Genomic DNA, 23,590 nt, shown 5'->3' with positions numbered 1-23,590 from the left:
GCTTTGGAGTAACTTCACTTCTCTGAGGGGGTAGGCAGGAGCAAAGAGGAGGCTGAAGCTGGAGGAAACCCAACTCATCTTATCATGCATTCCTCCATTTCAAGAGGCATTTGTTGGATGCTTTTCAGCAGAGCACATGCTAATGTGAGTGCTACAAGAACAACTTGTTTACTCTACAGATCTGCTGGTTGAATCTGAGAGCTGGGCCATCTGTATTGTCCTAATAGATGCTCCTGAGAGAAAGGCAGAATCATCCCTTTCCCTCTCATTCACTGCTATGTGACTGTTGCAGGCTGCAAATAAAAAATAAATCCTTCACAATTCTAGGAGTATAAGATATGATTACCTTTATTTTAGTACGTATGTCTCAGTTATACTTCACATGCAAGCAGCATCCCTTTGGGTAGTGAGCTACAAATTGTTTTCCAGCCACTCCAACAGAAATTTCCGAAGGACAGCAGGGCGTGCGCCACCATCCCACCTTGAGCAGGAAGGGGAGCACAAGACATGCCTGTAAGGCTCCCTGAGAGTTATAATGTGTGTTTCAGACTGAAGAGTCGACAAAAAAAGAAAGATGGAGGCAGAAGTGAGAAGCTGAGCAGGCTGTAAGTCTGTCTGGGAGCAGAAGCAGGCCAGCTTGCTCCACTGAGACCAGGACAGGACAGGCAGTGCAGTGGTCACAGGGCAGCACTTCCCAAATTACACTGATCCACATCCTGCCCCGGAGTGATTTTATCAATTGTGCTCTTCCTCCTCTCAGCTGTAACTTGGCTGTTCCTGAGCTACAATCAAAGTAGTGCAGATCCCTACTCCTGCTGCATGGAGCTTTTCCCACTGAGCTTTGTGTGCCTCCCCCACTGGGAAATGCTGCTAAAGGAAATACTTGGGGAATATGGAAATAAAGCAAGATACAGCTCTAGGCAGACAGGCAGCTTTCTACAAACGGAACACAGGACAGCGAAGAGCAGGGACGCTGGTGGGGAAAGCATGCAACAGAGAGGGGAGAAGGCACAGAAATAACACTACATTTGGACAGTACAGCAATAATATCCTGAAGTGAAGAATTAAAGCAGTTCCAGGTTCACACCATCCTGCAGTAACCTCTTTATCTCTTTGCAGAATAAAGAAAGGAAATTTAGTGGCTGGCTAAATGGAGAGGACAGCAGACTTGAGCCATAATAGAAAAGAGAAAACGCAGGCTAGCAGCAAAGGGTGTTCTGGGGACCCTTCTGAACTAGACAACCCTTGTAGGCTAAACCACAAAAATGTGTGTGAGGCTGAGACACAACAGCACTTTTAATTTAAGTCCTAACTTCTCAGGACCTAAGAAAATTATCACCTTTAAATGTCTTCAATAGTAGCATTGATCAGTGAACTGTATTTAACAGTTCTGTAGCAATCAGTGAGTAAAATGCTATAATCAACTAGCATGATGAATACACAGCACTGCCAACATCCCCCAAACCATACTGACAGCTATTTCACCTCTCCAGCTTAAAACACAAACTCAGTTCATTTGTTGTTTCTACCTCTAGCAAAGACCTTGATCTCTTGGAGTAAAGTGACTTTCTCTGCCATTAACCCATATAAGTGCATTAACACACAGTCAGAGTGAAAAGATGCTCAGAGTGAAATTTAAAAGAACAAAGCTTCAGTGTGCACACCCATTTGCTCACTTCAACTGAAGTGTTCCCCAGGTATGGATACAAAACTACCTCCACCTTCTTAAAAAAAATTCCCAGTGTTTGTCTCTATAGCACTACTTCCTTCCCCAAACCAAGAAATTAGACTAGGACAGCCATCACATGAATTTTTCCCAATACCTTGACTACTATCACAGAATCTGTTCCCCTATGATGCATAATAGCAAGAAATTTATGTTGAAATGTTGAAATTTAATGTCTAACAGAAATGGAACTGAATGTGATCTAGCAGTTCATTTATTTTACAACTGTGTTAGATCTTCCTGAACTTCTTGGCCTGACACAAACTGTGCAAGCAGATCAGCTACCACTGCTTTTGCCACAGCTTGTGATGTTATTTGGTGTTTCTCTTGAGGATGAAATGATTTAAAATATTTTTTAGTTTTATCTTATGTTAAATGTATTTTATAATTTATTTTATAAATATATTCTAAATATATTTATACTCTTAAATACATATTTTTATTTTTATATTTATCAGTGTTTAAAATATCGATAATTTAATCTTCCAAAAATATAGCATGTGACAGTACATACTACACTTTTGCAAGCTTTTCAAATTACAATTTTGGGTTTTTTCTCTCCACTTTGGATTACAAATTAATGCAACTGTCTAGCAGTTTGGAGATCAAGACTGTGCATAAAAAAGTCCTTTTAACTCCCACTGAGAAGAAAAAAAAGTAAAAAAAAAAAGAAAAGAAATAACTGTAGAGAATGATGTCTCAAAACAATCAACTGTCGAATTGAACCACCGAAGTTCAGGTACTGTGTAATTACGCATATTATAGTTGCTTCTGTTTCCTTGTGACCTGCTGCACACTTTAAAATAGATTATGAGATAATCAGTGAATACAAACATGGGATAAGGGTACAGTTGTAACTGAAGAAGGTTACAAACATGATACTTGGCAGAGCACAGACACTCTAGAGCTTTACATTGAGCAGCATTTGTCTCCAGAAGCACTTCCAGATGTGCACCCCTCCATGTTCTCTTCCCTAATCCTCTCATTCGTACAGCTACATGCATAAAAACCACAAAGACACTGATTTACATAAAATTATCTCACTCCATTTTATTTAAGATTTTCTCCTCCAGTTAGTAAAAGAAAGATGTGTCTCTCTTTATACATATGTACAAGTTCAGTTACAAAAATAGACAGCACATTCAAAGAGAAAAAAAGGCTTGGCATTTGTCTGATTCCCTCTAAATATCATATATACATGTGAATAGAAGGGGAAGGGGGAAGTCTTCGTGAGTTAATTAAACATCACCTCCCCCTCAATTATCCCCTGCAAATCTGTTCAAAAATCAATCTAACTAAGCTCAGTTCTGCTATTTTCAGGTGTGCAAATTAGAGGCAGAACCGACAGGAAGCACTCGCTCTACACTGTAGGACGCCAGGCAAAGGATTTGGGGTCAGAAAAAAATTATAATAATAAAAAAGGAAATCATCTTCCACTGTCACAGCCCAGACCTGCAACTCAACTTGCTTCTCTCAAGGGATGAAAGTGCCCCGGCAGAACAGCCTCTTAATTCAACGTGTGAGACAGAACAACTGTCCCACACCTAAATCTCAGTGCAATGCAGACAACGCTTACAGCAAAGCAAGGGGCTACGGGCGGGGTTTGTGCATCAAGAACGAGGAAGGAGGAAGGGAACAAGAACATGGATGGGTACTGGCAGCACTGCCTTCTATCAGCCTTATGGGACACAGCTACTGCCCGCACACTGCAGTGAACTCAACCACGCCAGTATGTGTGATGATCACAAAGATGAAGGGAAAACACACTGCAAGAACAGTCAATGGGATGGCTGGGATATTACATAATTTTTTTCCCAGATTTGCCTGGAAGGGGGAATGGCACAGTTCCCTCTCTCTCAGGATTGTTTTTCATTGCGCCTCTCACAGCACTGCAAGCTGCAGATCCACGCTCTGCTATGGCGCAGTGAGAGGAGCAGCACGAACTCCTCCTCAGCACTTCCGTTTTCCTCCTTCTCGAGATTTGTACAAATAGAGTATTATTTTGTTTCTAAGCTTTTAAGAGTTTTGCACACCTCAAAAATGAGAGAAATCATTCTGAACACAGCGAGTGTTCATGCTGATGAGAATTCTGAAATGCAAACCAATCACTGGCCTGTGATTTCTTCCACTGTGTGAAGCAGAGGCTGTGCTGCTGCTCTCACGAGGCTTGACAGTGCTCCCTGTATTCTGCAGCTCTGAGCATCTTCCTGACAAATGGTGCTGAAGAGAGTCTGCTCCCTGGAAACCACCTGAGACACCTTCCTTTGAATTTCAAGTCTTTAAAGAACCTGGAGACCCACACCAGAGGAACCCAAGATTTTTTCTGATTACACATCATCTTCAGCATAGCCCCCAATTACTCCTGCACATTCACTGACCAGCTGCCAGTACAGAAATGTCTTGTGACTCTACAGGATACTCCTGGGGTTCATATACTGATTTCATAGGACAAAATTAATGCTGGGCTCCATCTCAGGCTATAACAGAGGAAGTACACTGGTGTGACTTCAAGCACACTCAGCTGCAGGATATTGCATGGAGTAGCTGGATGCTTTCTTGGGAATCTTTGTCAGATGTGTCAATAAAACACAGGCTGACACTCTCCCAATTACCCCAGACTCCCTTCCCTCCTTCTTGCAGTGTCTGCAAAGATAGTTTTTTGGAATACACATAATCAAAGTGCTCACATCAACCACCCGCTCCCATTGTGCTTTGATTTTCTTTCCACACATGTGCTGGACACCAACAAGGCATTTGTTAGCATGCCTTCAACTGGCAGGGTGGTCTACTCTGAAAGCCAATGCAGTTCAGACAAGCTTTGGGGGTTCAAAATTACTACCGACCACCTGAGGTGTGGGCACCTTTGCTTTGCTTCCGAATTGAAGTTTCTGATATGAGACTGCTGGTCAGGTTTAAACTTTTGGGGGTCCCACAAACACTGTTTCCTTTGCTCAAAGGGGAGCTCAAGGGAGAAGAGGCGCTTGAAGGTCCAAAATCTGCAAGTCCAGAAGGTCGAATGATTGCTGTTTGTAGAGGGCTACTTGCAGCCATGCCTAGCAATGGAAAACAAAACCAAATTCCACATGAGCGTATTATTCCACTTCAACAGCAAACAACATATTAACAGCCAGTCCTAAGACCACTCTGTATTCATGACTTATGACAGCTTTATGAAGAGGGATCTCCTTAAGATACAAAACATCTTACAGTTATACCTTGGGCTATCTTCAGCTAATGTAAAGCTGCAGCTCAATCACCATCAGTTTAGGAGGTTTTGGAATGTGATACGGTAACCTCAACATGATGCAATGCAGGAAAATCACAGCCACAGCCATGGCATAAACAACACTATCTGATCTGTCTGAACACCACACTAAAAAAATGCCAAAACCAACAAAAAAATTAAGGAAAAATATTTGGTATGAGGTAATTCAAAGGGCAGACAAAAAACTCAAGGTCATCTGAGGTGAAACTGGCTATCCTCTCACACCCTTACCATGTCACACTGTGTACTGCCTGGATCTCAGAATATAATGGGCAAGCAGTACCACCAACACAACACTTTTAACCGGTTGTGAGCAGCCGTCACGCAAGCCCCCGTGGCTGGCTGTGCTCTGGGCAGCCTGGTGCCCGCCCTGCCCCACGTACCTTTGGAGACGCTGTAGCCGTAGGCTGCGTACGCCGCCGCAGACGCTGCCGCTGCCCCCGCCTTGGCCCCTGCCATGGCCGCTGCGCTTCCCGCTATCGACTTCCGGGTCCTGCCTTTGCCAGTGCCGCCTTTGGAGCCCCCTTTGGGGCGACCCCGGCTTCGACTTGACTGGCCTCTTGCAGCGAGAGATGTATCTTGCATTGAAACGCCTGAACAAGGAAAGAATGTTACAACAGTAACTCCTACAGTGTTTTCACAGGGAGTGCAGCATCAAAGCTGCCCACCAGTTACATTAATACTGTATCCTATGTGGCATTTACATTAACAGGGACACTGTTAGCAAGCAGCCATTTCACGATAAGAAATTATGTATACAAGACTTCACTCTTCAGCAACAGTATCTTATTAACTGCAACTACTTGTATTACTATGAATCCAATCTACAAAGAGGTGGAGGACTCTGAGTTCTACTTCAGGATGATCCTTTTTCTTATTTGAAGATGGAGATGCAGTATCTTCCATCTCTGAAGAAACTCATCAAGAACTATGATTCTACTTATTTCACTGTAGAAAACTACAGTAATTAAAAACACTTGACATTATTTAAAATTACATTGCACTTAAAAAATTGCTCCAACCACCCACTGGAGATAGAGAACTAATTATTAACCCAGCAGTAAATTCAAGGAAAAGCTTAGAGAATAATAGTTCTGTGGTAGTCTGTAATTTTGTAACAAACTTATGGGAAGGAGAGCCTTCTATAACACAGGAACAAAGGACACAACTTTTTGAAATAACTAACACAGCAAAGAGGTAAGTGTGGTGAATGACAGACTATAAACAGATTTCCTATCAAATTAGAAGCAACTTCTCAATGAAAAGGCAACTATTGTCCCCCATATCTTGCCAACCATTCATACATCCTGGGTAAAATGCAGAAAACATATCACTTAGCCATGCAAAGTCAAGGTTTAATAAATGTTAGCAGTAAATCAAGGCAAGAGTACTGACCATTCACGGTGTCTGAAACTGAGCCAGTAATGGAAGCAGGAGAGTTTGTTGCCCTTGACTGAGGTGCTGAAGAAGCTGGATCATCCACAATCACAAGCATATCATTACTGCTCTCATCAGGAGGGATAGAGCCCATATGTAATTCACTGCTGATGGATATCTAAACATGACAGAGAACAAAGCCATTAGCTTCTCAGGTTCGGAAAAGGTACAAAAATAGTAAGATCTTCAAAAGCTATACAATCACAAGTAATTGGTACTTATTCCTTCCCATTTTCTCTAGAATAGCAGCATGAGCAGGATACATCATCTGCCTGATCACATCACACTTTATTTACATGCTGAGCAGCAGTAAAGACCTCCACCCACTATTTAATTTCAGTTCATGAAAATACATGCTAAGTTATGAAGCAAAAGACTAATGGGCTGAGCAGATTTAAGTAAACCGTTGTTCAACTGTGCATTTTCAACTGCAAGAGAGAAAATAGGATTCTTAATCCACTACTACTGCTAATAAAAATCTTGATCAATAAAGGAATACAGACATCTTAATCAACATGGCACAGAACAAAAGACATTTCCTGCTAAAACCAATTCTTTACACACAGATGAAGCAAAATAAGATGTGTGCCACTGAGAATTTTTAATTTAAATTCCAGAGGAGAAAAATCACAGTAATTCAGAACCTGAAGCAAGTGAGGAAGCAGAGATGCAGATAAGACTAGTGAGGGGTACTTAGAAAGAAACTGAATGTCAAGGAGCTATTTGAGGGATACTGCTTGGCTCAGAAGCAGAGTGTTCTTGCTGTAGAAGGTATTGGTATGGGAGAGGGCACATGGTTGTAAGTGTGAGCATAACAAAGGCAAGGAAAAGGGACAAGGAAGTAGGAAGAAAGTAAGTGGGACTCCAGGTAAGAATGGAAAAATTTCAGAGACTGGAAGGGAGGAAAGTCAGGGCGTAAACTCACTGTAAGAAAAGGGAGGTAGAGAGTGAAGAAGAGGGGAATAATGGAATGTCAAATAACATGAGGAGCTGTAAGGAGCTGCTGCATTTTCAATAATCTATTTTCATTTCCATGGTTCACCTTTAAGACACGTCACTTCCCCACACCCTCAAAGCTCTACAATAGCTAAAATAGCAGACAAGAATCCTACAAGATGTAGGGCCACAACTGAAACAGTATGTAGGTTAAAGCAGAGGTGAGTCTCACCTCACTGAAAGGACTGGGCATGGCAGAGTCTACACTAATGAAAGAATCATCCCCATCAGCAGATAGGTTGGAGTTATCAGCTGAGGGAACAAATGGGATCACAAGGTTCATGCTCTCTTTCTTTCTCTTCCCATCCAATTCATCTTCCTTCTTCTTCTGAAATAAATAAAGTAATAACAGGATGAAAAAGGCAATAAAACAGCAGAATGGGAACAAGCCACCCAAAATCTCAAAACCTAGCTCAGCACTTTAACTCAAGGAATGCCACGTGCAGAATTTCCCAAAACAAGTTTCTGAAGGATATGGTAACAGATCCCTTAAATGCTCTTTCTTTAGATTTGAGAAGAGTTTTCTTTTTCTTCATAAAATAGCTGGAATGATGGAGTATTACTCTTACAAAATTACTTTGATTTCCAGTACCTTTTGGAGTGAGTTTGAAATTCTTTACCATTACCCAAAATTTCAATTAATTAATGCAAAGCCTCCCTGTCTTAAAAACTCAGATTTTTCATTACCTGGTTTTAGTGATGCTTTTTAAACAAACTGATCTTCCCTAGTTCCACAGAAGCCTCATAGCTATATGGGTTTTATCCATGGTTGGTGCTTCCTTTACATTCCCCTTTTTGTCCTTGCAGAACAAAATCTTGATAAAGTCACCAATTTAATGATCAGTTGATTGTCAGGTTTGTTTGGATAGGCAGTACTTCCCTATTACTGAAGTTGCTGATGAGTAAAATACAGGTAACTATGCATTACTTATTTTGTAATATCCCTCTTCTGTGCAAGGAACTGCCACAGACTGACTTTCAATGGCAAAGGCAAGAAGGTTTACTCCTTAAGACTGCCTTGGCATAACATGTTCCACATCCCATAACAGTGATCCTGAAGCTCTTCTGGCTCTACCACTGACACAGCAACCTCTCTGTATCAAAATACCTTCTCAGCATATTTTTCCCTTTTACGTTTACGCTCCTTCACACGATTTGTTTCTTCTTGCTGTCGCTTCTCTTCTTGACGCTGACGCACTGTTGGAAAAGAAATACAAAGCTGTCACCACTGGAAAAGTATTTCATATCCTTTTATGAATCTTACCAAGAAGTTCTAGTTCTAACAGAACTGGGAAGAAAAGTCAGTTGTATTGAAACTAAAACACATTGAAAACACTACTCTATTAAAACTATTTGTTTCCAAGTCACTAAAAAGTCTTACAGGGAAATTCTTCTTTCAAGCAACATGGAAGTGTATGCCTCTAACTTCAAAAGTATGATGAAATACAGCACTTTTATTAATACTTTTCTTGTCATGACCTACATAATTCTTGTCAAAGCTCTGTCATTCAGGAACAATGTAATGATCCTGAATGAGTGCCAATAAAAACTTAATCACATCATCATGTCTCATTTTGCACAACTTCATTCAGCTCAGCAGTGATATCAAACCAGCTTGTACTAACAAGAGTTGGCAATACAAAAAGAGACAGGAAACAGAAGTTGTTATCAGCAATACATGTGTTCGGAGAGATAAAAACACAGATTTCATAAGGTAATGAAGTGGAAAATGGGGGAATTGCTGAAACACCAATTTCACATACATTTCTTTTCTAGTTCCTCATCATCCAGCAGAAGGCTGACCACCTCTTTTGGCTTCAAGGTGTCAGGTTTGAAATTGCCACCTGAAATTACCATTCGTTGAATCTAGAAGGAAAAAAATGAGTGAAGAAAAGGAAAGTCAAAGCATCCATGAAACATTTCTCACTATCCATCACTGAAAGCCAGCTGCAAAAATCATGCAAGTACATCTAAGTCAGACTTGATCCAATTTCTCTATCATACCAAAGTTAGTAGTAAAATTTCAGGGTATAAAATACGAGAACCAACTGAGATAGACAGCAAAAAACTACCATCCCTTATGGAAGGATACATTTTTTCTAAGCAGCATGTAATAAACTACTAATTATAATAGTATTAATTGATATACTGCTGAAGAAAACAAAACAAAAATACAGCAACAGCCCTCTCAAGTATAATTTACCCATTCAAGTTTTCAAGTAAACTGCACAGAGGATCATGCAGACCACATTCTTAAAGGGTGCAACATTTTTCATCTCCTTGACTGAAAACTGTATCTCCCTACTGAGTCGGTGTTGCAGTTAAAGCAATTCACTCAGCCTCTATTACTACAACTGTATCTTTAAAAATGCAACAACTAAAAAGAGTTGTAATTTAGCAGAAGAGAACAAGCTTTAACATATGGCAATTTAAATTATTTGCATCACCAACAGCAGACTACACCTGATTTTCAGGCTGATTTCAGGTAACTCTAGTGCAGTATCTCAGAAAAAATGGTTTCAACAAGGGAAATATGAATGCATTCAGTTGCTGCAACATCATGAGCAGCATCCAAGTAAGACAAAAGCTAAAAGAAACTCCCAAGTACACAAAACATCTGAATGTTGTATATAGTGTACCTACTGCTACTGAAAAACATGACTCTCCTTAGTTATTTTCTTGCCAATTAAGTGTCATGAGGTTTGAAGTTCCTAGTACACTTACTGCTTGATGCTGCAGGACACTGAGCTTTTCTGGCAATCATCACACCTCAAATAATTTCCACTTGATTACCTTCCAAATGTCTTTAAAAAAAAAAATCAGCTGCTGTGTAACATGAGGGGAATCAGTAACTCTGACGCAGCAAAGACAGAAGCCCTAGTCTTAAAGAAGGCTGAGTTTTTTCACTGCAGCATAAGAAAAAGTTTTCATGAAGTCATATTGTAAATAATTAGCTTCTTTCCAGCTCACATAATGTCACTGGACTGCTGCTGTGTTAGGGACACAGATTTGTACATGTGAACAAAGACACTTCCTTTTGCCTTCTCTTCTGTCTCCCTGCAGACACTTTTTCTGTCTCTTTACTCATGTTGATACGTGCTTTATGATACCATCTCTGTAACTTCTTGTTCCAGATGAGTTCCTTATTCCTACCTCACTCTTTTCCTTTGCCCTCTGTAGGATGCGCTCCTCAATGGTGCCTTTACAGATCAAGCGGTACACGGTGACTTGTTTGGTCTGACCCAGCCTGTGGGCCCGGTCCATAGCCTGCTGGTCTACTGTTGGATTCCAGTCACTGTCATAGAAAATTACCTGCAAGGCAACACCAGAAAGGATTAAATAAAAACATACATTCAGAGCCCCTGGTGATTAAACAAACAAAAATCCAATATATGGTAACAATAAAATTCAATCGTGTTTCACAGAATTACAGCCCCACTGTAGGCTGTGTTAAATAGCCTTGCCCAGTCCCGTGAAATCTCTTCCACTGCATTTCAGGTGAATTCAAACTGACTGACACTACAAATGCTTCAACTTCTACAGAACATCTTTAATATCCTCTTAAACAGACCTGTCTGGGATGCACAGAATTCCTAAGTTTGTCATCACATTAAATCACTGTCATGCAATTAATTATAGACTTACCACATCATGGACGCATTTTAGTGTTACTTACCATCATATCAGAATTTCATGCAAAAAGTAATATTCCAATTTTTATTCAAAACTTAGATGAAGTCTAACATTTCTAGTACTTTGACTATAAAAAACTGAAATGCCACATTAAATTCATATTGCACTATTACTCTAATAGTACTTTATGCATAATAAGCATAAAAACCAACAGCATTTAAAAAGATTTTAGACAGCAAAGTAAAGTATTAATGAAGTTACACAGAAAAACATAGACCTAAAAATGCTCATGCAAGGAGCCTGCCTGAGCTTCCATCTGTTTATTTCTTCTTTTAAACCCTGAAAATCCTACAGATACTTGTTTTCTTCTGATTTCTTGTGACTGACAACAAGACACGATAGGATTTCTTTTTTAAAAACACGTAGTATTTTTTTGATTCAAAGATCTTTGGGTATTTGTGGCTACAGACTTGAGGTCAAATCTGCATGCACACCAGGTGTAGGTTAGAAGCACAAGAATAGCTGTTAATGAAAAGATGAATGGTTCATCAGTATTCCTTCCCCAGTGATTAGTGGCAGCTGCTCCAGAGTGCAAATCCTTGCAATTCACCTAAATCGGTCTGTCCTTACACCTCAGGGGAAGAAATTTATCCTTCCTGAGTAGCTGACACTCAAATACAAATAGCTTCCTACCTTTATAGGCATTGTTTCATTCTTCTGGGCACAGAAAAAAGGGTAACTGATAACTATTCCACTGGTTCCTTTGCAACTGAACCTTTGGAGCAAAGGGTCATTCATACAGTGAATGCTGTTTCATCTAAGTGTCATTTGCACCTGTAGACTCCTTCAGTAATCCAACTTCTTTCTGGACTCTGGTACTCAAGTATGTGGGGAATAGGTAGAAATTTCCAACTGTAGCCAAAAACTGTGTACCAAAATGTCCAATATTCTACAACTTTATCATCAAAGTAATATTACATTGTGAATAATAACTAAATAAACAAGGCTATGCAATTTCACAATGTGAATGGCAGTACTAAAAATATTGATCAGTACAGGCAAGAGAGTGCCAACTTTCACACAGAATGACTGATTTTCCCACATAAATTGTTACCAAATTTCACCTACCGTATCTGCAGCTGTAAGGTTAATGCCCAAGCCTCCAGCTCTTGTACTTAACAGGAACACGAAAATATCATTCCTGTAGAGGAAAGAGATTAAATCCCCTTATTTTGTGCATGAACAAGGAATAACCACAGAAGCAATTTTTTGACCTATATGAAGCAATCAGAGCTGTTTCTATTACTTGAACACTTCAGAACATTTTGTGCTGTTCATTCATGGTCAAGGAAAAAAATGTATGAAAGAGTGAAAGAAGTTAATCTACAAGTGAGGACTGTCTGAACATGTAAACATTCAACTTGCAGTTTATTAATCTGTATCAAAACAAACCAGGGCTTGTTTATCTTGCCCACACTGGAAATTAAGATTTCATATGGACAAAGAACAATTTACTGTTTCACAGAACTGACCCCATGTTAAAGAAATCTTGCCTTAATGATGCTCAATTGATAAAAACAGAAAAATAAATGTCAAAACTCTGTAGTGCAAGTTTTGTTCTCAATTTGGTGCTTTGAACAGAACGAACATGGAGACAAGCCTTTATGGGGCAAGACCAAGTACTGATGGAAACTTAAGTGATAACAGCAAAATCAAAACTTCCGCTAAGGTTGTAAACGACACTAGTGTCTCTGGAGGGTCAGCATTATTTAGAAGTGTTCAACACCTTATGGATCTGTGAACAGGCTGAGACAAACAAAGCAGACAGTACACTAGTACGGACTCCAAAGACATTGACACATTGTCCTTCTCTGCTTAAGAGAAGACAGTCTGGAACGTCACATCCTTTTGGTACTACACTGTCTGAACAACTTGGCAAATGTAAAATCAGTAAAGTACCAGAAACTCCTGCGGAATGAACTGGAAGGAACTAAAACCAAGCTGTAAATCTTCAGACATTATCTTGCAGGTAACAAAGCCAAAGGAGTCAACAGGTGCCTGTTTGCACTGAAGATAATCCTTGGCCAGGTAATCTGCTCTCTTGTAACAATAGTGGGATGTATGTATAGACAGTCACCTGAACACCCAGCTGTGAAATGCTTCTTGATGTGCCATATGGGAAGGAAAGTGGACAGAACCACAGACTACATGAACAAATTATCATCTCATAGCTATATATTTTCAGCGCCTTGCAAGGATATCCTGCAGAATAGTTTAATCTCAGTCACGCTTTTTTCTCTGGAAGTATTTCTCATAAGTAAATCACGTATAAGAGGAATTCAACTAACATTTTAGCAGGAATTCTTGTTTAGACTGGCTGACCTACATTTCAAAGGGATTTCCTGCTGAAATTATTATTTTTCTTCAGTTGTTTTATTCACTAATAAAAATGAATTCTGTTCATTAATAAAACTAGGGATTTTTTACTTCGTTTGGTTAAGGATCTTACAGGAGGAAGCATCAAGATTCCAGGAGGACATCATAACCTGCAAGGAACTTGTTTCTGACATGTGGAAATAGGCAGAAAGAAAGGTACTACATGGTCCTCTCACTTACTTCTGCACATGTTCAAGTTCACTAGAAGACTCATCATTGCAACACAGTCCTTCGGGTCCGTCAGCCTCACGAACCTGCAAGGCCTGGACTCCTATTTTCAGCTACAATACTTTGGGACCACTAACACAAGGACTCTTCTCTAGTTTAGAATAGTTGTTTATTGTAGGGTGAAAGCAACATCTATGAATCTAACTCCACTGAAATAGGAAAGTGGCCTTCTTACAGGCTCATGTCAACATACAGGAAGGATAACCTGTGAACTACTGTACCAAAATGATATTGTATCAAGCCATATCTCAGGATTAAAAGGAACTCAATAACCACAAACTCAATAATTATAAATAATGTGCCCTGATGTGCTTAAAAAAATTGTCAGGATCTATTTTGGTTTACCACACAAGAAGTTACCCTACCTCTCTAGCTAATAAAATCCCCATCCCCATTTTATCTTTTGTTTATTAGTTTAAGGTTTCTTAGTATAATATGATTAAATGGTTCGTTTTGCAGAAAACTAGGTCACTTTCAATACTCTAGCATATGCAAGATTTTCAATCTCATCTTTACAGTGTCAATTGTCAAAGCATTTAATAACCAATGGACATTTTCTGCCTTTCCGTTGAGCTTCTTTCTAAGCAACAGCCTATTTGGGTTGGCAAGAAGTACAATAAGTGGCTACACTAAAATTGCTTCCAGTACTCTTTCACAGATTCATATCAACACCACTGAGTACTGGTCAGCAAACCACCTAGAAACTGTTTCAAATAAATGAGGTCAATTTGATATAAGGAAAGAAAAGTACAGACTTCATTTATTTCATTACATCTTACACCAACTTCCTAGGTACATGTATTTTATCTCACACACACCTTGCAAAATACATTACCTGTTCTGAAAATCTGCTACCATGTCCCTTCGTTCAGAAATCTTTGAAGAGCCATCCAATCTCATGTAGGTATGTTTCCTATAAACCATGTATTCCTGCAAAGAACATGGACCAAAAAAATACAGTTGTTCTTGAAACTGTTCAATCTTGATTCTTTCAGAAAAAAAAAAAACCCCACAATAAAAGCAGGATTGCTAATTACAATAAGGTTCCCTAAACATCATCAACAAATGTTCTGTAAGCAATACTTGGTAATAATACAATCCAGAAATTAAAGCTACTCCATCATATGTTGGCTTTTGCATTCCATGTAAGAGATAAATGACAATGTCAGTTCAGAGTTGGGAATATATTTGCTGCACTGCAGACCTGGTACATGCCTTTTCCTATAAATAAATAGGGAAACAAAAATCACTAAAATGGGAAGTTTGTTTTCACAGAGTCTAAATTTTTATTAAATCCCAAGCTTTTACTGTGCAAGCAAACCTTTCCAAACAAACCAATTGCACCTGCTCCCTGTCGATTTTATACCATTTGACTGGTGGTTTTTAAAATCTGGTGCTGTATAATGTCTGTCCAGGTTTCATCTCAGCAGTGAAGAACCTCTGAATCTCTTGCACACAAGAATACTTTGAACATTACACTGGTGTGTCAGGCCACAGCTCCTGCCAGGCAGCAGAACTGAAACCATTGCCTGAGATGCATATCAAATGGCATCAGCCAGGAATGCTGTAAGCAAAGGCTTTTTCCAGTGAGACACATTTTTCATGCTCTAAGGTTCTCAGCATTTTCTGATACCTGTGCAACTTTGAATAAAATCTAAATTACATACAAAGCTCAAATAACCACAGAGTTTCTCTGGAAAGCTATCCTCTGGGGTGCTTGAACAATGGGATCCTTGCTTGGCTGACAAGATGCAACATCTACTGGTTACAAGAGTTAGGTTTAACCCTACTGATGCATGAGTCTTTTTGAGATGCTGTGAGTGCAAATGAAGACAGAAAGGAACAGATAATGCTTTAGCAGCAAGAACTATTGGATTCATCTCGCTCTAAACCACAGTGCTCAGCAGACACAGAACTGATATGCTATGAGAAGACATGGCAGTGCCTGCACTCCAATGAACCTTCTGACAGTACCATGCCCAGTTCTCCTTTTCCACCATCCTTCAGGGCTCCTGATCCCTTTGTGTTCTGCTTCACTACTGCAGAAATGGTGAAAGAGCTGCCATATTATAAGGAACTGAGAAAAAATTGATGTGGAGGAAGCAAGCTTCAATGTGAGACAGATGAAAGAGAAAATTAGGTAAATAAAACTGTGGAAATGGCCAAATCCACACTTGGACAACCTCTTCGAAACAGAGCTCATGGCTAGTAGGATTTCTGGAGGGAGTACAACAACAGAAGTTCAAAGCAGAGAAAAGCAACTTCACTACACAGACAAACAAGTCCTAATTTACTGTTGATTTATTCAATTTCTGTGACAGGTTTCTGTCACCAACTAAAACCAGAGAGAATTGTCAGTTAGGCACTATGATGCCACCTTTTCTCCAGAGTTGAACAATCCTTTTACTATCATCACAAGAACCTTTTCCTTTCATTTCTTTGTTACTGTCTTTATCTGCCTTTATGATGATTCAACCTTTTGATCTTGATTTAGACTTCCCTCATCTATTAACCATCTTTTCATTATCTGTCTTCTAAACAAAGCAGCACAAACAGAAAACAACTTCCTTCATTCCATCAGGTGCATTTATCCTTCCAGACTTCAGACATTTTCACAAAGGCACAGAGTGCAAAAGAACAAGTTATTCTACACCTGCAGTACTGGCATTTATGGGCTGTTCCCCCAGGTCTGTGAATTAGCTTTGCACATTAGCCCTTAGCTAATCATCTAACAGGTTCTGGTCTGCCTCCATCCACCTTCCTCTGATCAAGGTGGATGCTTCACAGTAGTGTAACAGTGCTCATACGAAACTTCCTTTTGTTGTGAACTGGTTATGTGCAGTACTTTCCCAAATATTAACAGTATACCCTTTCAATTCAGAAAAAAAGTTAAAAAAAAAAATCCACATTGCAATTCATACTACACTTCTCAGCAGTTCAGTGTTCTGATCACTCATAGAAATGGCATGCTTTCAGCTAAAGAGACAACCCTGATGGCAAAGAAGATATTTAAAGAGTAAATATACCTGGTCTGTACTGTAATTGTGGAAGGCACTTGATGACTGCTCACTTTTCTAGTTCCCCACAAGGAATGACGGAGTGGGGTGGGGAAACCTCAGAGGGAGGCTTCAGTCTCATATAGAGATCCTTATACTAGACCTGCTTGAAAAATCTACCTGCCAGTCTTGTTTAGTGTAAGGGGTCACCAAGCCACCAGAAGCATCAGTCTAGGACAAATAATGAAACCCTTGCAACAGAGCACCTACACAGGAAACAAACAACACACGATGACCTGAGTATGGTAAGAATGTAGTGACTGCTAAAGCCAGTGCTCTTCTGGGCTTCCACACTGATACTTTCTCAGTAAAATGTTTTCCCTTCATATTATTTCACAGTCTAAATTGAGTACTCTTACGTTTTAACACAACTCATTAACTTTTGGTAGAGTACAACCAAAAGTAGAACATTTTACTGCATGCAGAACATAATTCGACTCCTCATCTCATGAATACAATCTGATTCCCAGTGAAACCATGGACAATTGCTCTTCAGGAAGACAGCAATCATATGGAGAAAAACAAACAAAATCTTAAAAAGTATGAAATACACATCTGCATGAAATAACAATACTGAAATTACAGTTTATCCTCTTCTGTTGAAAGCAAATAATTTTCCTCTTTGTATTTATAGCTGCCATTTTATAATGGCTGAACTACTCAGCAGTTCTTCAGTTGAAGCTACATAAAACAAACAAGGTTTTATAACTTTGTAAACAATGTGCTTTGTGCTCTCTGCCCTGCGTAGATTAGGTTAGTGTAATATAGTTCAAATACTGTTAAAAAAGACATCCTATGTTTTTTCATATTCAAGTAGGCAGATGGGATATATTTTGATAGATCAGGAAAAATATCTACAGATCCACAACTTTTGCAAGGATTTTCTTATTAATTGAGTCCTTACTTGGTTTTTAGCTTGCTTAACTTCAGCTTCTGTTACTTGGGTGGAAAGAAAGAAAAACAGAGGACTAAGTAGGTGGCTTATTTGGATAATAAAACACAAGTGAAGTTGAACATTCAAGAGGTGGAATAGCAAAACGTTGTGCTCACAAGCCTTTAAAATGGAATGCTAAGAGAAAAGACAGAAGCACTAAACACTCAGCTTTATGAGCTCCATGGTGTAATGCAGGGTATCAACAAACCTACACCACGTCCAATGTTTGCCAAAAAAAGAGGCATACAAAGCAATGCTAGGCAAACTGCCAAAATACAGAATTGCGACCGTGCAAGTTCTGTTTTTCCTCACAGCAGCAAAAACAAAATTCAGCTTGTGATTTGTTATTGAACTATTAACTGCTGACCTTAAAATACTCTCCTGTTCATACAAAACTCATGACTTAGGCAGCTATTGATTCAGGCTTCTCACTTTTTCTCTTCAGTTTATTGTGGAGAAAACAGTATCCTAGCTCTTTGATGGCATGGCTGCTCATCAAATAATGATTTTTTTGTTTTTTCTTCAGAGGCAGACTGCCTGTATTTAAATTATGAGTCATGACTTCATTCCTTATCTCTTTCCTATCCCATATGCCAGAGAATCTCTTAATGTTTACCAAACTTCTGCAGAGGAATCAGATATTAGAGGGAAACGGTAAAAGTCTGTGAAATTACAACATAAACACTGTAAAATTTACCACTGTTTTTCCTCTTCCTTCCAATAAAAGGGCATGCAGGCATTGAATGAAAATAGAAGGAAGCAGTTCAAAACCAGAAAAAGAGGATAATTAAGCCATGCAACCCCTTGCCACAGGGCAGTGCAAATGCCAACACCTAACAAGGTGTCAAGATGCAAATGAACAACTTCATGGAAGAAGAATCCATGTTGGACTACTGAGTATGCAGGAGGCACATTTGGTTCAGAAACCCCTTGAACTGCAAACTGCTGGAAATTGAGTGACTAAGGGTGAAGTATCACTATTCTTGTACACTTTCCTCCTACCATCTGCTGCTATACACTGATATCAGTATAACACTAGGTAGGACCTTAGGTCTAACTTTGTATGGCAGTTCTTATATTTTCATATTAATGCATTAACTGGGTATCCTCTGGTAAGCAATTTTATGTCAGGTTTGCTGCATCCAAATTATAGTACTTTCTCCAAAACAGTGTTGCTAAATCTCCATCTTCATAAATTGTCTTCTGTCAGCTCTAGCTCTCCTACCTCCAGTAAGTCAATCATCCGCGTCATCTGGGAGTAAATGAGAACTCTGTGCCCTTGAGATTTCAGCCGTGTCAACAGAAGATCAAGAGCATGAAGTTTTCCACTGTCAGTGATCAGACTTTCTTTATCTAAAAAGAAATAGAAGAAAAGCATGTAACTAATAAAGCAAACCCAGATACATGCAACAAGTTAGCTTTTAAGTTTTCCTAGCACTTCACTGCATTATAATCCCTGAAGTAAGGAGGTGTGATGGAAGAAACTGCAACATCCCTTCTGGCTGATACTTAAAATCACAATGGTAACAATAACTTTTGTTTGCTGGGACAGGAGCAATATGAATATACCCACCTGGCAAAATCTTGTCACAGACTGATCTCCTCTCAAGTATGGGCTCAATCATTTTTTTGCATAGCCATATCCCTCATGTAAGCTTTTATTCTGACCATATCAACAAGCACTATATGCCTTGACACTTCAAGAAATGTTTTCCACTTCACACATGAAAATGGGGTCCTTTGCACATTTGCTGCTACCTGCTGCTGAGCTTTAGATTCATCCTCCACAGATCACACCCCTCACCAACACAGAAAGTGAAGAACAGCTCTCTAGGTCACTGTAAAACAACAGTCCCCTCACAGAACTGCCTTGTTCTTCCCTGCCCTCTCCTTTTTTTTTTCTCTTTTGTTTTGTTTAAGAAATGTTTCCAGATGGCAATCTTTTCAGTCACTTCAGATTTTATACTTCATGTCCTCTCTATTTCAGCACTGCTCATGAAGTATTTTTCAGGAAGGAGATCTTCCTGTTTGTACATTCTGTACATAAACTTCAGTAAACAATACATTACTGTTTAAAGAGGATGAAGAGAAATTTTCTTCCAAAAAATTATCTGTTGGAAAGGCCATTGATGATTCTCTATTCTTTTGGATGTCTGAACTTAGGTTTACAGCCAAAACGGAAAGCTGACAACTGCAGATGGTGCGGGCTAGTACAGAACCCAAGTATTTTCAACATGTCTAGCAGGTAATGTTCTCTAATGTCTAGCAGGTAACACTTTTGCACACTTCCTCCTTCACAGAATGAATTAACTCATGGGCTGAAGAAAATCCAGCTTTCTGTATGGCAGTTAACTGTCTTGCCCAATATCCCAATTAAAAAAAAAGTTATATACAAAAATTAATTCTTTCATCTGACCACCATGCATTTTAATATAGCCAAAACCAGGTTCATACCAGTGGAAGAGAAGAGCACAGATCACACAAGAGCACTCCTAAAAAGATCTTATAAGCACAGCAGGCAACACAGTTCATGAGTACCAAAGTGGTGTGGTAGGTGGACAGCAATGTGGCAGAGTAGTAAGCAATTCCTGCAAGAACAACTATCGACTTGCTGAGAAAAGCAGGAATGTAGTTGCTCTCTTTCAAAAACATCCTTTAGCTTAAATATAAATAGTGGACTTGATGCTGGAATTAGTGGGATCTACATTAGAATATCAGAAGACGCAACCAACAGTCTCCTTTCTGAAATTCAAAAAATTGTGAGTTACCATATTGTTTAAAATAATTAGGTATTCTACTTGCTCTACAAATCAATGCTGTGAATGCTCTCTCCTATGGTCATTCTAGAGCCATGCACCTGCAATTCACTAGCTAAGAACCCAAGACAAGACAGATCTGCTCTTTCTTGCTTGTCTGCCTATCTAGATAGTCACTGTTTTTCTCCCTTTTGCTCTTCATTTTGGCAGTGATGATCATGCTCTGCCAGGAGCAAGCAGCACATCATTGCTTGAAATGTTAGCGACTACCTTAGGGAATCCATTAACTGGAGAGCCAAGCCAAGGATATACTGTAAGGAAAACTCAAGCCCACACATCAGGCCGGCATTTGTTCTAAGTACAACATAATGTATAATGATGCACTCATCTCTAGAACAGAATTCAGTCTCAATTACATATAAATCATTAATAGCTTCATGTGTTCTTCAAAGGAAAAACAAATTTTGAGCATAGGCCATTAAGGAAAATGGAAACAACTTACAGCTATTTTGATTTAAAATACACCTATAGAAGCCAAAACTTCTGCACAATAGCAGTGTTTACTCTTTACAGAAAATATTATTATTTCCTTTAATTATAAATACAGCCATGACATTCTGGTTTTATTCTAATTGGTCAGCTTGCTATTTCAGAATGAATTAAATTGAGTGAAGTTACACGAAAAATCTAGATATACATGACAAACTAACACAATTATTAACCAAAAGCCACCTGACTGGAAGAAAACTCAGAGAACCACCAGGGTCTGTTCAAAAGTCAGTCCTGATAGGATCAGATTAACATATAGCAAGTTTCCAAAAGCAAAATGCTTTCTGTTTTTCTCACAAAGGCATGAATAGGTAGAATTAAGCTTTGCTAACTGGAAATGATGCGCGTCCTTTGCTGCTGGCTCCTGAGGTCTCCATTGTGTAAGTAACTATTTTTAAATCGCAATGAAATGCAAATTAGAAGTAAAGAATTTATTTGCAGATGGTCTGAAAAGTTAGCAACTTGTTAACAGTTCATAAGTCATCCAATATTTCAGCAGCAAAGCAGACTGCACTGGTGAGAAAGTTTTTGGGGTATTTTTTAGGAGAGCAAAACAAAAAAGAGTACTACCAAAAAAGAGATTTATCATCTCAAAGAGAAAACCATTTGTCCCTAACCTGGCACCTTTAAGTATGCTATCCTGATGCCATTGTGTTTTCCAAGATCAAGTATTTTTCCATGCTGAAAGCCTGCCACCTAGTGCTTCAAAGAACAAATTCTGGAAAATCGTAAAAGAAAATGTATTTTACTCATGCCATCTTCAGAAAATACCACAATTAGTTAAAAGAGAAAAAAAAATGTCTTCCACCTCTAGTTTCTCTCACTTCTATTTCTAATTTTCTCTTAACTAGGAGAAGAAAATGACAACCTATTACTTTTTTAAAGGGGATTTCAAAATTTGCGGTTCTACATTTTTTTACTTTTAATGATCAGTAACAACTTCCAATGACAAATTATTTGGAATTTTTTTTTGTTTGTTTAAAAGGAACTTCTAAAACTTTAAGTCAGTCAGGAGATAGAGGTCGTATATTGCACTGTCAGAGAGCTCTCCCCAGGACACAGTTTTTGGGTTCTTCAGCACTGTATGAAATAAACAAGGAACCAGACCAAATGGCTTTCAGTCTGAAAACAACCCAAACCCAACTGCCTCCAGCCATGCAAGGATATGGACATAAATTATCTACAAGGGGATACAGTGGGCCTGGGAAGAATAGTTAAAAATGATTATGACTCAGAATAACCCTTGTCAGGAGCTCTGGCTGATGACTGTAGCTGGGCTCAGCGCTCTCTGGAGAATGAGAAAAAGTGCCTCTGGACATGCAAAAAGCAGAGGAAAGAGAGATAAAGCCTGGGTTCCAGTTGACACCCCTGGTTCCCCTCCTGACGGCACAATGGGGTCAGTGAGGAGCTAGCTGGCTCTCACAGTAAACAGCCAGTGAGGCCGGTGCTTTTTATCGATACTAAAAGGACTCAGACACTTCCTGCCATTTAATCCAGGACCATTTTTCTTTCAAAGAACAGGAAAAGCCTCAAGAGATTCCCACAGTGATCACAGCTGAGCCTGCTGCCAGGGTACTGGGAACGCTGAGTCTGGGAGAGGATAGATCAGGGTTTAGGAGAGAGAGGTGTCCCCCTTTTCTTGTCACCTATTTGCCACAGACCTTTACAGCGACTGTTCCATTTGACATTTGCTAGACTTTAGCCTTGCAAATGGCTCCTTCAGCACATCACTCACTTTCTGTAAGGCACCAGGCCTGTTTCTGCACCTATGAACACAGCTGTCCTGTTGTGGTGTGTGCCCTCTCCTCTCAGAGTAAGTTTAGGTTTGAATGCTACTTTCTACTTAATTAAAACACAGCTGTACAAAACTACTTTTTTAAGCCACTTCTAGGTCCAACACTTCCTAAATTAAACCAGCTTTACCTAACACACTCATCTCAGCCTCCTTCTCAACCAAATTCTGTTGTGCTTTGACAACAATTTGCCTACCCCTGCACCTATTCTCTCACTCCTGTAAGCTTCTTGTACCTCACCTTTATTCCTCTAAAATTTGTTTGCTGATAACAGTCCCCAGCTTAAAATGGAAGTCTTTCAAGAGAATGCAGCCCTGTCTCTTTCCTGCATTGGCTACTTTTCTGCATTTCTCTATCCATGTCTTCTATCTTATCTCCTCAATACTTCCCGATTTTCTGCTACAGAGATTGATTTTCTTTTTCCAAATAACTGGCAAACAACTAAAAGAATTCCTAGAAAAACTATAAAATCATCAACTATCACTGAATATTAATCCAGTGCAAGCTCATGAAAAATGGTTTCTCCATTACATAGGTACAAACGTGCATGTGCTTCAAATGACTCCAAACAATTAAAAAGGTACCTTCTTAAACCGGACTGTAGCAAGCAAAAGGCCATTTTCCTCTTACTGTATTAACTTCCCCTGCCAAACATCCTGACCCAAAAGGGTCTGGGAATAACTTTGCATCTGGCAGTGTAAGCTGTTTTTCCTCTTGGCTATCTATCAGATCTCTAGTACTTTCTGCAGAATTCTGCTCGCTGCTCAGGACCATCTTCTGA

The 23,590-nt window shown here is 39.4% G+C and overlaps 1 protein-coding gene across 1 annotated transcript in view; it reads right to left on the bottom strand.

The window, feature by feature from the left end:
* Nucleotides 1-2,750: 2,750 nt before the first annotated feature.
* INO80 (INO80 complex ATPase subunit) overlaps nucleotides 2,751-23,590 on the bottom strand; it is a 57,933-nt gene continuing 37,093 nt past the window's right edge. Inside the window, exons 27-36 of the mRNA XM_019281415.3 lie at nucleotides 18,937-19,064; nucleotides 14,557-14,651; nucleotides 12,186-12,258; nucleotides 10,578-10,736; nucleotides 9,188-9,290; nucleotides 8,533-8,621; nucleotides 7,597-7,752; nucleotides 6,387-6,546; nucleotides 5,375-5,584; nucleotides 2,751-4,779 (exon numbers count right to left, since the gene is read on the bottom strand). Of these exons, the coding sequence (XP_019136960.1) occupies nucleotides 4,562-4,779; nucleotides 5,375-5,584; nucleotides 6,387-6,546; nucleotides 7,597-7,752; nucleotides 8,533-8,621; nucleotides 9,188-9,290; nucleotides 10,578-10,736; nucleotides 12,186-12,258; nucleotides 14,557-14,651; nucleotides 18,937-19,064 (1,391 nt within the window). The 3' untranslated portion in view covers nucleotides 2,751-4,561. The remainder of the gene's footprint in view (nucleotides 4,780-5,374; nucleotides 5,585-6,386; nucleotides 6,547-7,596; nucleotides 7,753-8,532; nucleotides 8,622-9,187; nucleotides 9,291-10,577; nucleotides 10,737-12,185; nucleotides 12,259-14,556; nucleotides 14,652-18,936; nucleotides 19,065-23,590) is intronic.

Source organism: Corvus cornix, chromosome 5 (assembly GCF_000738735.6).
Source record: "Corvus cornix cornix isolate S_Up_H32 chromosome 5, ASM73873v5, whole genome shotgun sequence".
NCBI classification, from domain to species: domain Eukaryota; kingdom Metazoa; phylum Chordata; class Aves; order Passeriformes; family Corvidae; genus Corvus; species Corvus cornix.
This window is presented reverse-complemented; position numbering and strand designations above follow the sequence as displayed.